At 37.8% G+C, this 17,325-nt stretch overlaps 1 protein-coding gene across 11 annotated transcripts in view; it reads right to left on the reverse strand.

The window, feature by feature from the left end:
• STAU1 (staufen double-stranded RNA binding protein 1) overlaps window positions 1–17,325 on the reverse strand; it is a 49,572-nt gene that overhangs the window by 11,486 nt on the left and 20,761 nt on the right. For 6 of the 11 annotated variants that reach the window (XM_074347400.1, XM_074347401.1, XM_074347402.1 and 3 more), the window contains 4 exons: window positions 17,074–17,230; window positions 15,003–15,141; window positions 13,834–13,999; window positions 4,342–4,440 (listed from right to left, as the gene is read on the reverse strand). In XM_074347400.1, coding sequence (XP_074203501.1) covers window positions 4,342–4,440; window positions 13,834–13,999; window positions 15,003–15,141; window positions 17,074–17,230 — 561 coding nt within the window. The remainder of the gene's footprint in view (window positions 1–4,341; window positions 4,441–13,833; window positions 14,000–15,002; window positions 15,142–17,073; window positions 17,231–17,325) is intronic. The other 5 variants (XM_074347406.1, XM_074347407.1, XM_074347409.1 and 2 more) reach the window with 1 other exon arrangement.

The raw sequence follows: 17,325 nt of genomic DNA on the forward strand, positions 1-17,325 counted from the left end.
ATGGGTAAATATATTGATGTTGTTGGGAGCCAGATTCTCATGATGGGAAAAAGAAGATCCAAACATGGAATAAGGAAACAGAGAGGAAGAACTTTGTGATGCGGGATTGAAATCAGAGGCATAAACTTGTGATTTTAAAAACAAGACACCTATTTCCTAGCACTACCTGCTTAACAGGGTCTAGAAGCAATGACTCTCCAGCAGCAGCAAGCACCCCTCCATCCTCATCTTGGCCTCCACACTCCACTCTCTATCAAAGGGAACCACAGCTCCTTGGAGGAACAGCCAAGATCATTTCTATTAGAATTTCTATTTCCATTAGAGTCAAACAAAGCTAGAGCAGGGCAAGTTCAAAGTAAGGCTAAAAACACTGCTGAACCAGAAAATAAGAAAGTTCTCAAAATCCGAAGAGGGAAGTTGAGAGTAAGGATGCAGGGAAATTAGATACCCACACACATACACAAGCAAGAAGAAAAGAAAAAAGAATCTTGACTCTTACCACATAGTATATATGAAAACTGTAACTCAAAATGAATTAATAAACCTAAATTTAAGAGCTAAAACTGTAAAACTTCTAGAAAAAAACAAAGGAGTAACCTTAGGTTAAGCAAAAGTAACTTAGGACACAAACACCATAAGCCATAAACTAAAAATCTGACAAACCAGACCTCTTCAAAATTAATTATTTCTCCTCTTTGGAAGATACTGTTTAAAAATGAATAGACAAGCCACAGACCATGAGAAAATATTTGGAAAATACGTATCTCATAAAAGAACTGTGTTCAGAATATATTAAGAACCTTCAAAACTCAATAATGAACAGATAACTCAACTAAAAAACTGACGTAAGATATGAACAGATACTTCTCCCAAGATGTACAGATGGTAAATAAGCATATGAAAAGATGCTCACTATCACTAGTCTTCACGGAGATGCAAATTAAAACCACAAGTTACTACACACATTGACTAGAGTGACTAAAATTTTTAAAACTGACAATACTAAGTGTTGAAGACGTAGAGCAACTAAAACTCTCATACATTGCTAGTGGGAAGGTACAATGAGACAACCAGTTTAGAAAACACAGTGGCAGCTTCCTATAAAGATATAAAGTTCAAAAGTTAAAGATACATTTATTACACAACACAGCAAATCAACTTCCAAGTATTTCCCCAAGGGAAATGAAAACATGGTATACAAATACATGTACGTATTTATGGTAGCTTTATTTATAATCACCAGCAACTAGAAACCACCCAAATGCTCTTCAGCTGGTAATGGATGAATAAGTTGTGGAATGTCCATATAATTAAATACTACTCAAAAATTTTTTTAAAAGGAACTCCTCATACATGCAGCATAATGACTCAAAATCTGCATTAAGTTAAAGAAGCCACACAAAAAGCAATATACTCTATAATTCCACGTATGTGATATTCTGAAAAAAGCAAAACTGTAGGGACAGACATCAGATCAATGGCTGCCCAAGGCTGAGGGTGGAGGAAAGGGACTGACTGCAGGGGGACAAAGTGGTAACTTTATGGGGTGAGAAATGTTCTTTAACTGTGGTGGTGGCTATGCAAGCACACCATCAAAACACATTGAACTGCATACTCAAATAGGACAAATTTTATTACTGTACATGAATTATACCTCAAGAAATCTGACCCCTCGTCCTGCTTAAAAAAAAAAAAACAGATAGAAGCATGTCAAAGGACACAGGAGCCAGTCTAAATGGCAATTTGAACATCAAAATGGCTAGCAATAATAATGGAGTTATACTCTGAATACATCTATACTAATACAAATTAATGTAATATGGAGGGATTTATAGTAGAATGTCAACTTGGACATGCAGAAAATCAACATTTGACATCCACCACAGTAGTAACTGGTACTAGGAAGAATTATCACATGCTCCCTCCCTAACAATGCTTTCCACGTTCTTGGATCAGACTCAAAAATTAAAAGCAGCCACCCTGATGGATCACTTCAAATTCACGGCCCTATCCTGGTCCCTCAGAAACCATTTTCATTGTCTGCTCACATCACCACCCCACCAATCTCTACCTGCAATTTGACCTAGAATGTATTTAGTGAGATCAAGTCACAACTGCCTCCTGGTGAATGTATCAATCAGCATCACATCTGTTAACTAAAACTACGTATTTTATCAAAAATCAAGCTGTATACAATTTTCTGGAAAACCTGTATAAATAGCTCCTGTCTTCTCCTGTTACATATCTAACCCAGTTTTCTATGTGACACATCTTACTATCTGACAAAAATAGCTGTTCTATTCATATATTCAATAAATATTTCCTGAGCATCCAGTATATGCCAGGGAATCTTCCAGGTGCCAGAGACAGAACCGTGGGGAAAAAATGAAAGCTCTTGCTCAACGTAGTAATGGAAGTTAATAGGAACCTTTGATATTTGAAAGCTATTCAATATAAGTACTCATACTAACAAACTCAATACCACACAAACTGTCATGTTTTAAGTTATTACTCTAAATTATTACTTGCAGAGATAATCACCACCAGAGAGCACTCCCTTAATTTCTTTTGTGACTACTTGACAGTTCCCTGCTATACGCTCCCTATTCCTGAGAACACAAGTTTGAAAGCCAAATCTAAACCTTAAACAAAAGTAGAGGTGGGACAGAAGCAATCTGGTCCCCAGATACCACAGAGCAAACATATAAAATGGCTCTGACTCCATCAAGGTTCCGCACAGCTCTGCGACTCAGGCACAGCAGCTATTAGTGTGAGCCGGTGACAAGCCTCACAAGGATCTAGGGCCCTGGCCCCGGCGGCCACCTCTGAAACCCTTAGGTGACCAAGAAGCCAAGTATCTCCCACTCCCACAACCTCTGAACCCCTTCCTCTAATCTTTAAAAATCCATTCTTGTGACACCAATCCCTCAGCAAGAGGGAAAAGAGCGTTTCTTCTCTTTCCTGCAACATAGTCTCACAAAGACCTTGTGACTTTGTGGAGTGAAGCTCTCGCCTAGTTCCCACCCAATAACTAGCCCTGTCATTCTGTATGTCCCCTGTCTCATCGCCTCCTCAACCCCTACCTGCCACCCCCAATAGAGGGAAAAAGACTGGAAGGGATGGAGGGCCGGGTAAGGGGATGTCAACCCTAGGTCCACCTGGTGCTCTGTACTCTGGAAGGTGGATCATATAACTGGTCTTGCCTGCCAGGGCAGGGCAGGGATGAGGTGGGGGGATTGCGAGGTGGCCCTGTGATCCAAGTGCAACTGCCATTGCCACCTGTGCCCCATGGCAAGCAGGTGAGCACTGCCAGGTTGTACGTTAGAAGTCATCATCACTCAGCTGACAGACTAAGGACTGAACTCAGGAGCCAGTGTAGGGCACTGGTACGTAATAGGAGAAGGCACATATTTTACCAAAGTCAGACGAAATTTGGGAATCACCTGAAACTGCAAAGATGCTACAAAATTAAAATATTTTACAGGATAAAATTTTCAGGTAGGCTTTTTAAAAAAGAAATAGGCCAAAAGAAGTTCATGAACCACTTAAAATTGTTTTAAGCAGATGTCCCACCTCAAATTGCATTTACCTAAAGTAACAAATATGGGAGTTTAAAGCTCTCTGGAAGACTAAACATATGCTCTTTATAACTCTGAAAGACCAAATACCTGATAAAGAAATCTATTAAAACTCAACCTTGCATAACCAAACACAGAAATCAAAGGAAAGGATTTGCAAACTATCTGCAAAAATTAGGGAAACTTTAAAAAAAAACTCCCCCTTACCTGCCTAATCTATTTGGACTCACTATGTCTTTGAAGGAAACACAGACCTAATGTATCTTATTTTCCATTTTGAACTAACAACCATTAACTGTTTTTAGACCATAAGGTCTTCAACAACAAATGAAGTTATTAAATGGAAAAACTGGACACTGGACAATGACAAAACCTATGTCTTTTTAACAATTACTCTGACAAGATTTTTAGGGATCACTAAAGGGAGATTCTTAGATATTTTAGGGGTATCAGATGCTTTTGAGAGTATTATGAAGGCAATAGATCCTCCCTCCAGAAGAACATACGTGTGAACATAAACACGACCCCCTTCAGACTATTTCAGGAGGCCCACGGACCTACTGAGGCCATCCATGGACCATCTAGAGATCCACGGCTGCCCTGGGAAGAAATATTGCTTTGCTAAATATAAAGTTTCAATCTTAAATTTGAAGGTTCACATATAAGTAATTATCATTCCAATGTTATTCAGGAAAAACACAATTCCCAGGATGAATGCCAACAGTATTTTATAATCGAGAGTCCTACACATAAATAAGCTTACCTCAAAATTCACAGGCAAGTTCCGTTTAAGTGCAATCTCAAACACTTGACTTATTTCAGATTTATTGAGATTTTCTTCTTCTGATTCTCTTCCATTTACCTGAAGGAAGAATAATCGTTTACTAGTTAACTCTTGTTAAAGCTGTCAAGGTCCCAGCTGTGATGATAAACCTTAAAAGCACTGAACCTAGGCTTTATGCACTGAGCACCAGGAACAAGGCCACATGTGTACCACGTGTCAGTGGAATTAAAAAGTTAACAGAAAGTGTACTTTCATGGTCAGTTTGTGCCTCATAAATCCACCATAAACAATCCACACATAACTGGCCTTTGGGTATGAATCAACCTAATCGTGGTACAGGGAGAGCCATGGCCACTCAGAGAGGGACTCCTGGAGCCCCCTTGAGGACTGGCAAACCACATTTTGGAAAAAGTCCAAGTACAGTCTATGCGGGGCACGGCAAGGACAAATACGTCTCTCCACTTAGGTGTGCAAGTTTCTTATTTGGACAAAAACTCCCCGGAAGCCACTTTTTAAAAAAAGAGGCAGTGGAACAGTTACAAAACTGCCATGTGTCTCATCCTTAATTGCTGATGGACAAAATGCAAGGTGTAAACTAATAAAGTTCCCCGAACAAAAGCTGAGACTCCAGCTTTGTAGCAAGGTTCAGTCCTCCACAGGCTGGGATTAGAGAGAAGCAGAGATCTTTCCTATGTGTGTGGATCACATGGATTCTCTACTGTGCAGCAGTGATAACGTGAGAAACAGCGAAGTGACCCCAAAACATGTCAAGACAGCTCTGTTTTCTTATACTGGAATGCTTTTGTCAAAAAAAAATTTGTAAAATCTTATTTTCAAGGTTAGAACTATCTGACAGGAACCCATGGCTGAAATCCCTGAACAGGCAAGGTGTAGCACTATCCAGGATTCTATCTGTTGTGCAATTCCTTAGGTTTATCAGGTAGGTCCTATACTTCACACAAGATTGATATTTCAAGCTGTAATTAAAAGGAAGTTTTTTAAAAGTTAGAAAAATTCTGAGTTAAAAAAAAAAAACATTAATACAACCAAGAATATACTCCTGTACAAGTAAATTTATACCAAACACTGTAATTCTTTCTCTCCTTTCATGATGATGATGTTTTCTTTCTAATCTGGTTTGATTTCACTCGCTGCCTACTCAAAACTGTTTGCATAGCAATTTCTGGTGGTTTATTAAGCCAAACACACTTTTAGGTTCGTTGTTTAAATTCTAAGGAGAAAGAGGGCCTGTCTTTTTATGAGTGAATCCTGAAAGCCAGAAATCTTCAAGCAAGGTGTTTTAGAAGGCTGGGGTTCCACAGAGTTTTGGTTTGACAGTTACTTTTTAAATAGGTTTAAACAAACAAAAAATACTGTATTTTAAAAAGCAAGCATGTTCAACAAATGGTGCTGGGAAAACCAAATATACACACACACACACAAAATGAAGCTGGACCCTTACCTTGTATCCCATACATAAATTAAGTCAAAATAGATCAAAGACCTAAACACAAGAGCTAGAAGTATAAAACTGAAGAAGAAACTGGGGAAAAACTTCATGACACTGAATTTGGCAATGATTTCTTGGATATGACACCACAAGTACAGGCGACAAAAGAAAAAAAAATAGATAAATTGGCCTTCACCAAAATTTATAACTTTAGTACATTAAAAGACACTATCAAGAGAGTAAAGACAACCCACATAATGGGAGAAAATATTCACAACTCATATATCTGATGAAGAATTAATGTCCAGAACATGTAAGAACTCCTACAACTCAACAACAATGCAATTCAAAAACAGGGAAAGGACTTGAATAGACATTTCTCCAAAGAAGATATACAAATGCTCAACATCTCTAATAGGGAAATGAAATCAAAACCACAATGATATACCACTTCACACCCATAAAGACAGCCAAAGAAAACAGCAAGTCAAGGATGCAGAGAAACTGAAAAATTTGTACACTGATGGTGAGAATGTAAAATGGTGTAGCCTCTTTGGAGAACAGTGTGGTGGTTCCTCAGTTAAACACAGAAATACAATATGATTCAGCAATTCCTCTGCTAGATATATACTCAAAAGAACTGAAAGGAGGGACTCCAACAGGTATTTGTACATCAATGTTCATAGCAACAGCCAAAAGATGATAACCACCCAAACATCTATCAACAAATGAATGGATAGGCAAAATGTGGAATATTGATATAATGGAATATTAGTCAGCCTTTAAAAAGAATAGAATTTTGAAACATGCTACAGCACAGATAAACCTTGAAAATATTATTATAAGTGAAATAAACCAGGCACAAAAGACAAATATCCACTTAGATGAGGTATTGAGAATAGGCAAATACAGAGACAGAAGTAGGACAGAGGTTTCCAGGGGACAAATATGGGGGAAGGCAGAGTTATTGTTTAATGTGCACCAAGTTTTTCTGTGGGACAATGAAAACGTTTTGAAAATGGATAGTGGTGCTAGCTGCACAACACTGAAAATATATTTAATGCCACAAGACTGTACACTTAAAAAATGGTTAAAAAGGCAACTTTTATACTTCACCTTAGTTTTTTGAAAAGCAACAAGTGTTTCATATCAAATATTAACACACTCTAGAGACTGTCAATACATTAACTTCTGCTAACAGATTAACTCATTTTTGTACATAACCAAGCTTCTTGACAGCTGTTTATCTGAAGAGTATCCAGAGATTTTTTTTTTAATGAGCTACTTAAAAAATGGTCTATTCTCATGATAAGTAACTATGTCAGTGAGAATGTTCTCCTTATGTGCAACCAGAACCAAATTTGGAAATAAACCAGGTGCTGAGGCTGATAAGACTTCCATTGCCATGAATGTACCCTAATTTTCAACTTTTTTGTTCATTATACCACTCAATTAGTTTTAACTTTTATTTTTAGTTATGACCCATTTCAAACATACAGAAAATCACAGATAATAACAGGCAACTGTGTTGGATTTAACGAATGCTAGCACTAAGCAATACTGATGTCAGTTTTTTTTTTTCTTTTATAAGGAAAACAATGAATGCAGCCTTTACTCTCCTCACCAAGGCAGAGTTAAGTTAACCACTATTCGAAAATGGGACAGTGGGGGGAGGGTACAGCTCAGTGGCAGAGTGCATGCTTAGCATGCACAAGGTCCTGGGTTCAATCCCCAGGACCTCCATTTAAAAACAAGAATTGAAAGAAGAAAAGAATTAAAGAAAATGGGACTTGATCTTTCCCAGCCACAGGGTTTTTTTTAAATGGACAAAAACAATATGTACTGTAACTCTGTGTTGTGAAAATTCACATAAATCATTCTCAGTGACTGCCTTTATAAATATTATAAAACTCAAACTTACACACTTTACTAATGAAATGTTGTATTTCTATTATGCATACTGAAGTTCCACACAAGTCTGATAGAAAATAATGGTCTACTACTAAATTCTAAACTCTGAACCAGTGGTTCTCAACCACAGCAGCATTAGAATCACTTGGAAGCTTTCAAGGACAGACACCAGAGCCCTGCTCCAGGTAAGTGAACTCAAATTTTTGCAGGTAGGGCCTAAATATCTGTTTTATATATGGTATTTGATTTTTTTTTAAGTCCCCAGGTGATTTTACTAGCATCCATAGTTGAGATTCACTGCTCTAAGCCACTGTTTCCAAAGGAATTTCAGAAGGGACAAAGCAGCCACTAAAATAAAAATGCAAAACGGGAAACAAAGATATACATTTATTTGGTACTGAGATTATGTTGCTCTTATATGTAACTAATTTTAATATTATCTGAATTGGACACAATGTTGTGATGAAGGGAGCAGCAAATAACTCAAAACAAATCCACAAATACCATTCCCAGTGAGATGGGGAAAGTGCAGCAGGCCCTTAGCCTAACCTTCATGAAGTGGGAATTACTGTTAATATCAATCCCACACTGTATGGTTCAGCAATAAAATCTAGGTAACATTTAAAGAAAAGGAAAAACAAAAAACAAACAAAAAAACCACTCTGATCCATGCTTAACCCTCAATATGGCAGGAAAGAATAGTCATCACCATTTACCATCTGGCTTCAAAGGACCCTATTTACTTTTCTATATTTACACTTGATCTTAGCCAACAGGCTGAGAAGCGATTATTTTTCTATATTTAAAGTCATTTTACAAACATACAGAAAGAATAAAAGGATAACAAGTCATTTCCTTGGAGATTTTAATACGAAATTAAAATAAGAAATCCAAGTTTTATTTCAGGTTTGTAGTTTGGAAGGAAGGCAAATATACCCAAAATGGGCAAGGTCCTTTAAATGTACCTAACTGATCAGCAACTGACACATCAAACCTAGAGCACAGCCCCCGGTAACAAGGCCAGATTTCAAATTCATCTCCACAGGTTCTAGCTTATCATGATTCTGATTCTTCTTATACTGCTATTGGCAAAGCACATTCTTTGGAAACTGACACATAACTTTGTTGAAGAGACAACAGCCATCTTCTTTGCTCCATAACTACAAAACGCTTTCATTTCTAGATTTATAAAAGCCAAAAGAAGGATCTAACGATTTTTCTCATTGTTATATCATCAATTTCCTTCCAAAACACACACCTACTTCAGCATGTGTCCACTTACTTTGTAGACATTAAGTGATAAAGGGGGGGATAGCTTAAGTGGTAGAGCACTCGCTCCAAGGATAAATAAATAAACCTAATTATCTTCCCCCACCAAAGAAAGAAAAGAAAAGAATTGTTGACTTCAAAAAAAAACAATGATAAGAAACTCTGGTGGCCAAACATCATAAAAGATGAAAGGCTGTCGTCACACAAATTTTTTAAAAAAATCAAAAACATGATAGTCTGGTTCTTGTTGCAAAATACTATGTGGCAAAGTCCTTCCTGTTGAATGACTGACCAGAGAGAATATACATTTCTTTCTTATACATCACAGAAATACATAGTTCACTTGCCAACTTTTGGGTTTAGGAAAACTTATCCAAGATATCATCTGAAGATTCCCAGTCTGAGTCACTTCAACACTCAATCTCACCATCATCATTAGACTCTAGTCTGTCTCCGCATTCACCTTCTGATTTGTCTAATAATAAAAATGTCTTCTTCCATCAGTTTTGTTCTCTTTGTCATTACAGATGGAAAAAGAAAAATTCTGAATTTTCACCTGGGTTCAATGAAAGCTAAAAGTAGATTAAAAAGATGGTGTCTCCAGTCTTCTTTTGTATCTTCTTGAAAGATGATGTGATATATTAGGCAATGGAATAAGAACACAAAAGGATGATGCGATAACAACAATTATTTCACTATTGTATCATCCACCCAGGGATTTCATTATTCCATTTTCTTATTTTAGTGTTGCTTATTGCATATTTGGGAATATATGATCAACAGTGCTGAAATGATATATATGTAGGATGACAAGCAGTAATGTTTCAAAACAGGAAAACATTCCATAATGTAAAGATTTATAAAATGGGCCAAAGGACCCACAGGATCACTTTTAGACAGAACAAGTTTTATTTTACATTCAAAAATATGCTTTCTCTTTGTTCTTTTTAAGCCCTCTAAAAAACAATAAAAGTCCTATAATACCAATTCTTACAGAACTGGAAAAACCTCAAAAATAAAAATTGGGTCCAATGGACCATGAAAGTATAATGAAAATTAAAGTCTCCAATTGTCTTAACCCTACTTAAATATGTCCCTGGCTCAAGTGAAAATAAGGACTCACGATCAGAAAGGACTGCATTTATTTATTTTTACAAAAGCAGTATTAAAAACAAAAGACTTCAAACAGTACAATTTTTTAAAAGTCTGTCTTCTATAACTACTACCAAGAGAAAACTACTTTTAAAGCTTGACATAACCTTCAAGATAGAAACTATGTCCATCCAAACATATACAGATGTATACAGACAGACAGACACACACACACACACACAGCTGGAGCTTTTGTTTACTTAACAAAAACAGAATCACACTATACATGTAACAATAGCTCTGGATCTTGATCTCCCCCATTCAATAGATTATGGGCCTCCTCTGACGTCCATGTATAGAGATCTACCACACTCTAGTACTCCCTCGGTTAGATGTATTTATTTAACTATTTCCCTACTAATGGACCTATTAGGCTACCTCCTGTTTTTCTCTGTTACAGACATTGTAGCTATGACCACCTTACATCTAACAGCTCACTGAATAAGTTATCCTTTATCAGCACAAGTCACAGAATGGAACAGAATGGAATAGAATAGAACAGAAGTGCTTTCCCAACTCAGGACCTTTGCATGAGCTGCTCCCTCTGCTGGGAATGTACTTCCCCTGCTCTTTTGCTTATCTTCCTCAGAAAGGACTTCTCTGAATGGACCATTATTACTCTGACCTAAACAAGACATTCTGTGCTCTCATGATACGTGCTACTTCCATCCTAGCACTCACTGCACTTTCTGATGATACTGATGTTAATGTCAGTCAACTCCATCAATCAAGCTCCACATGGGGAGAGGCAGTGCTGTTGTGTACCTCCAGGGCCCAGCACAATGCCTGTCACCAGGGGCCACACCTGTCTTGTAGACAGAAACTGCTGGCTTTATTGGCTACGTTATAGAGAAGATGAACTGATTCACCATACAATCACATGCTCTAAAATTTTCAACAGCAAAATGGACAATCTGTTTAAAATGATAATTTCAATGCTGGCAGGCTGTGGGCTAACAACAGGCCACTCAGGCCTCGTTAGCAGAGGCCTAAAATGGTACCATCTTCTTGGTGGGGAACTTGGCTGTATACATCACTATGCAACTCCACTTCTAGGACTGTGGCTCACAAAAATAATCACAGGCATACACAAAGACAACTACAACAATGTTCTTCACTACCTATGTTATAACAGGTAAAACTACAAACAACCTAATTAACCAAGCCTCTGTTATTCAAAAAATAAACTGGTATGGGCACACAACGGAACACTTTGCAGCCATTAAAAAGTGCTTAGAAGCATACTGAATCTGAGTCCTCCACAGAATTATAAGTAAATGACATGGTAACATTCATAATAAGCATTTCAGTGGAAAAAAAGGTGGTTACTGTACAGTATCATTCCATTTTTGTGAAACAGACAGATGCGTGTATTTACTTATGCATGCACTGACATCCACCAAAATGTGTATATTGACTATCTACAAATGGTAAATTTATACATCATTTGTTTTTCTTTTTTTTTTTTTTTTGAGTTTTTAAATTTTTTAGTTCACAGGCATTACTGGTAAGAAAAAAAATTAAAGTTACCTTTAAAAAATGTCTCTCTTGCAGGAGAGGGTATATAGCTCAAGTGGTAGATAGAGCATATGCTTAGCATGCACGAGGTCCTGGATTCAATCCCCAGTACCTCCTCCAAAAATAAATAAGTAAACCTAATTACCTCCCCAACAAACACTTAAGAATTTTTTTAAAGTCTCTCTTTACCTCTTGGTGCCCACTCTCCAGGTGGCCTGGTAGACCAGAGGCAGCTCATTTAGGGGGAAAGCCTAGTGTTTCATTTATTACTTCAAAGAAAAAGTCACATCCTAGTTAATGATTCTCGTTTCTGAAGCACTGGCTGAGGCCAGTCTTTGGGCCATTTCTGAAGGGAACTGTCTCTAGTTCAAACCATACAGAACTAGAAAAGGGGCAAAGAGGAGGAAACAAGGGGCACGAGTAATGACCATGTCTCCCAGCCAAGCTCCTTACAGAGGTCAGATGAGCCAAAGAGAGGGTGTCCACTATAGCCTCTGCCCGCAGGCCTGAGCCAAGCAACTGGTCTAGAGAGTGATGGTCAGCTCTGAGCCACTGACAGGCACCTTCCCTTTGCAGCAATATGGGGAGTACATACTTCCAAGGAGGAATCAAAGGGGGGAAAACTGCCTGGGACGCACTGAAAATACTTAGGACCTATGATCCCCAAACCCTAACTGTGCTTTAGAGTTACTCCAAGAGCACGCTAAACAGAAAAAAAAGCAACGGCCAGACTCCTAGGTCTTGGCTGAGACCAACTGTATTAGACTCGTGTGGATTGGGCCAAGGAATTTTTTTTTAAACTTCTTAAGTGCTTCTGAAGCAGACAACCGAAATACCAGTGTTCAGCAATAGTTTAACAACTGTTGGCTAGAGGGAACCAAGAAATACCTACTCCATCTGACTCCAATTAGATTAGCACCAAAGTCAAGTCAAAAAATGAAAAGCCTCTAAAAACGACTCAGCTTTCACTACCTTTTGGTGTTTTCACAAATCTTACCACTGAGAGGCTCATCCTTTCACTTCACTAACTTCTCTTCTAAGTTACAGTTCATTGTCTCTTATTTGGTCCTCAGTGGACCGTGGAAACAGATGATCTCTGTTAAAATGTGAGATTACACTGAAGATGGAAATGCACTGTAACAAAAGAAAAACAAAACCCTCCTGGGCGGCCAGCCATGAAGCCACAGAGCATCATCCTGAGCTGAGTCACCCTGGAGGGGAGCAAGATAAAATGGACCTTAGCAAGCACCCAGCCAAGCGGCCACTCAAGTCCATATCTATCATCACACATTTAGTTAAATGTTCTGTGCAATATCTTCTTATTCTTTGAGACCTGGTTTCTTGAGGAAGAAAAGTCAAATGCTTCCCAGGGATACATTTAGGAGGCATTTCATGCTGTGATTAAACAGAATCATGAAATCTCAGTGTTTTCTACTCAGTGGGTTTCTTCTGAACCTCTGGTGAGAAGACTGCTTTACAGACATAGTCACAAATGCTCTGGCCCCTCAGTGCATGGAGTCAGATTTTCTAAGACCCACATTCCTATTTAGTCACAAAGAGTTAAAATCCTTTACCTATTGTGATAACTTTAAAACACAGCCCCCAAATCCTTTGATACTCCTCTCATTCAGAAGTAGGGTTCTCAACATTGTGAATGTACTAAAAGCCACTGAAACGTATACTTAAGATGGTTAAAAATTGTGAAATTGTTTTTTTTAAAAAGGAACAAAATTATGAAATTATGTTATGTGAAATTTACTTCAATACAAAAAAAAAAAAGTGAGATTCTGTATCTCCTCTTTTTTGAAACTGGGCTCTGTGCCTTCTTGACCTGTAGAATATGGCCAAGTGATGCTATGTTGATTTCTAGGTCCAGGTCCTAAGAAACTGGCAGCTGCTTCCATTTCCTGTGTTCTACTATGCTCACTCTTGGAACCTAGCCACCATACTGTGAGACTGACTTTCTTGCTAAGAAATTTTTTTAAAGGGGAAAAAAGGCAAGATAGCTACCAGGTAAAAAAAAAAAAAATCACGTAAGCTATCAAATAACAAAAATTATGGACAGCTCTCAATGTATCCTCTTAGAAAAAGTAACTAGAGATGACGTCTTTCCTACCACCCTCCTGCCACACCCAGAGTGTCAGGGAGCCCCAGCTCTGCTCTCTCCTCACCTCCAGCCTCTCAGGCGGGGGCTCGTTCTGCAGAATCCTCAGAGCTTTTGCAGCAGCATCATGTTTCGCAGCCTGTCTCGTCTTCCCTTTCCCATTAAATTGCTGTCCTCCCACAGAAAGTTCAACTTGATAAAGTAAAGGTGGTACTGGAAATGGGTAAAAGTACCTAAAAATAGAAGGGTAAGGAAAATTAGTCTTAGATGGATAAGTCACTCAAATATTCTCTGCCAAATTCCAGGAATCTCCTTCATCATAGGTCCTAACCACATTAGTGTTTGCCTGCCAATAATGACTCGTCATCAGTCTATCCAGAGATTTCATACGTTCACGATGGAGAATTGCCACACAGTATGAGCAAATACTGTTCATGCTGCACAAAGTACATGACTTACAAATTACATGAGCTCAATTTATAAAACTAACCCATATTTACAAAATCTAAAATGGATTAGGCTTTGGCTGAGATAGAAAACTCGGCTTACTCCATTTTCTCATATCTGAGATTTATATTTCCATGTCTCCTGAAAATGTTGGAAATTTTTAAACAGAAGTCTTTCAGAGAGGACCCTCATTTCTGGAAATCCCAACAGCCTATAGCCTGGCAAAGGCTGGTTTCTTCCATTTCAGAGTTTCTATTTTTAAAATGGCTTTGACCTCCACAACCCCCCACTCCAAAGAAGGGCAGGGAAATAAAGGCCTCCATTTTGATCATCCATCTATCCTCTAGTGTCTTATGAACATGAACAGATTTTTAACACATGACATTTTGGGGTTTAAATTAGTATTGTAACTGCACTGTACACCAAAGCTATTTACAAAGCACATAAATAAATTCAAAAGTCAAAAAGTACCCAATAATCAATAATCAGGAAATCTATGAATGCGAGAATCGTGTTACAGGAATCATGTTCAAATATGACTTAGTTGTACAAAAGAGTTACAAAGGTGATTTTTTACCAGACTGCTTGGGGCACAAACCGTACTGCTAGTGAGGAATGTGCTCAGGCCCTTCCCAATGATAGGCGTTAAAAGAGCATCAAGATACTGTTCCACTGACACCAGCACAGTTAAGACTGACTTTAGCTTTTGGCAGAGCAAAGAGGGCCAAACCATTACGTGCTCTACAATCTATACATCTTATTATTCCATGAAAATAAAACAATACATACCTTGGGGGATAAGCACCTCCTCTCATGTTGTAGTTATAGGTGGACTGCATCCGAGAATAAGGATCAACAGGCTTATACATTGGTTTTTTTCCAAGTTTCATGCACAGTGCATTTAGCTCTACAGTAGGGGTTATGCTTTCTGCAACACAGAATCAATGTAAAGAACTGGTTTTCTTCTTGTATGAGAATGATACTCACTAAAATCAAAAAGAATAGCATGCTTTCTACTAACTGGATTCATGATGCATTTCATGGAAGGATCTAAGTACTTCACTGCTAGGCATCAGGTCAGGAAATCCAAGATTGCTATGATTTGTAGATATTAATACACAGTCAACATCATAAAATACACTATAAGAGCTTTTAGGGGAGCAACAATGTAATATAAGGTGTCAGCAGTGAAAGCCATACATTCCAGTTGTCAGAAATAAGTTCCAATACATATCAAATTCCATGATTAAAAAATCCCACAGGACTGTCCAAATCATTTCATTGTTTGGGAATATTTAACCAATATAACTCTGTACTGACTGACTGGCTTACACTTAGAAGGATGTCTGTACACACTACTTCATAAAACGATGCATTTATTCCATACTTGCTGGAGGCAAAGCAGTGTGCTAAGCTTGAGGAACATAATTCTTGCCCCAGAGGAGCTCAAAGAACACAACACACTCAAAGAACTACATTACAACAGGATGTGTGCTACAAAGAAAGGTACAGAATCACTGAGGAGGAGACAAGTAAATTCTATCTGGAGAAGTCACATGAGACCCACAAAATATTTAGATTATTTCCATTCCTGAAATTTATAAAGGGATTTGACTTGTGGTAATACTTGTTAGGAAAATGAGTTCTGTTTCTATATACAACAGGAGCAAGTATATCTTCAGTTATTTCAGAATTATCAACTTTAGGAAATATACATTATTCATTTTCATTATTTTTTTTCCTCTCGGTTAATCCAATTCATAAACCTTTAAAAACCATTTAAAAAGAAGACCAGCCTGGAAAGATTAGTGTCAGTGCACAATCACATTTAAAAACAACACTTTCATATCAAACACAGAACAACACTAGCAATGGCAAAGTTTCATTTAAATGCACATAAAAATTCACTTTAAAATGCCTCTTCTGGATGTATGTAGAGGAAAATAAAAATAAGTTGATTCTGTACCATAATTGCTATGACTAAATTTGGTGCATAAATCAAATTGGTAAGGATATCTTTGGGTTTACAATCCGAAGGTCATATGAGTAACCAACCTCTCTCTAGCTAACATCAGAACTATATATTTTACATAATTCAAATAGTTGCATTTTAAGTAAGAGCAGCTCTGACCCATAAAATTTATCTGCAGTGGAGAATAAATTTGAAGAAAGAATACAACAGAGAAATCAAAAGCAACAAGAAAGGTGTGATCGAGATCTTCCCAGATTCAGTCCCTCATGCACAGGGCCTGGGATGACTTCCTGCACTTGAGGGTAACTCTGCTAAACAGCTACTTCTGCCTAAGGCCACCAGGTCAGTGGTTCCCAACCTCTCACCAGATACTCTTCTTCATCAGTATTTTCCCCACTTAGCTCCCTTGCTTGGAAAGATATTATCTATTGATGTGTATTTAAGAAATAAATATTTAAGTTATTTTCTCATTATTGTTAATGTTCAGGAGACACAGAACTGACAATCAGGGCTTATGCCTGACATGTTATAAACAATATTACCACACTGAAGTGAAATGATTTTAGCTAAAACCTACATTCTTGGCAGTCTACACAACCTTATCAAAAGAGAGAAAAAAATGTACTTTTGTTCTTAGAAATTGTTTGATGACATCCACCACCTCCCATGACCATCTCTCCAGATCATTAGGAATCAATGGATCTTAGATTGGGAACCACTGCTTTAGAGTAAGGTTAAGATTCTGAAAAGGTAAGCATTTGCCACTGGTAGTGCAGAATCTGTGCTTTCAAAATCAACAAGTTAGTTAAGAAAGAATTCATATACATACTAAATGGGTACCTCTAGACACACTTTTGAAAGGAACCTGTCTTGGCCCACGCATAATACCTGGATTCCTTCCTTCGCTACGAAAAGGGCGGACTATGGGTTTAGGAAATTTTGTTCCTTCCAAAGCTTTGGCAGCAGCTGTGTGTTGGGCTTTTTTAATACTAGTTCCTTCTGCTTCCCAGTGCTGATCTCCAAGTGTTAGCTGTACTGTAAACACCTACAAATGAAAATTGTGAGCTCTCAATTCATGAAACCTGATGTTCACTATAATATGTCACTTGGATCTTGAATATATTTTATGGCCATGGTTTA

Source organism: Camelus bactrianus, chromosome 19, assembly GCF_048773025.1.
Source record: "Camelus bactrianus isolate YW-2024 breed Bactrian camel chromosome 19, ASM4877302v1, whole genome shotgun sequence".
NCBI classification, from domain to species: domain Eukaryota; kingdom Metazoa; phylum Chordata; class Mammalia; order Artiodactyla; family Camelidae; genus Camelus; species Camelus bactrianus.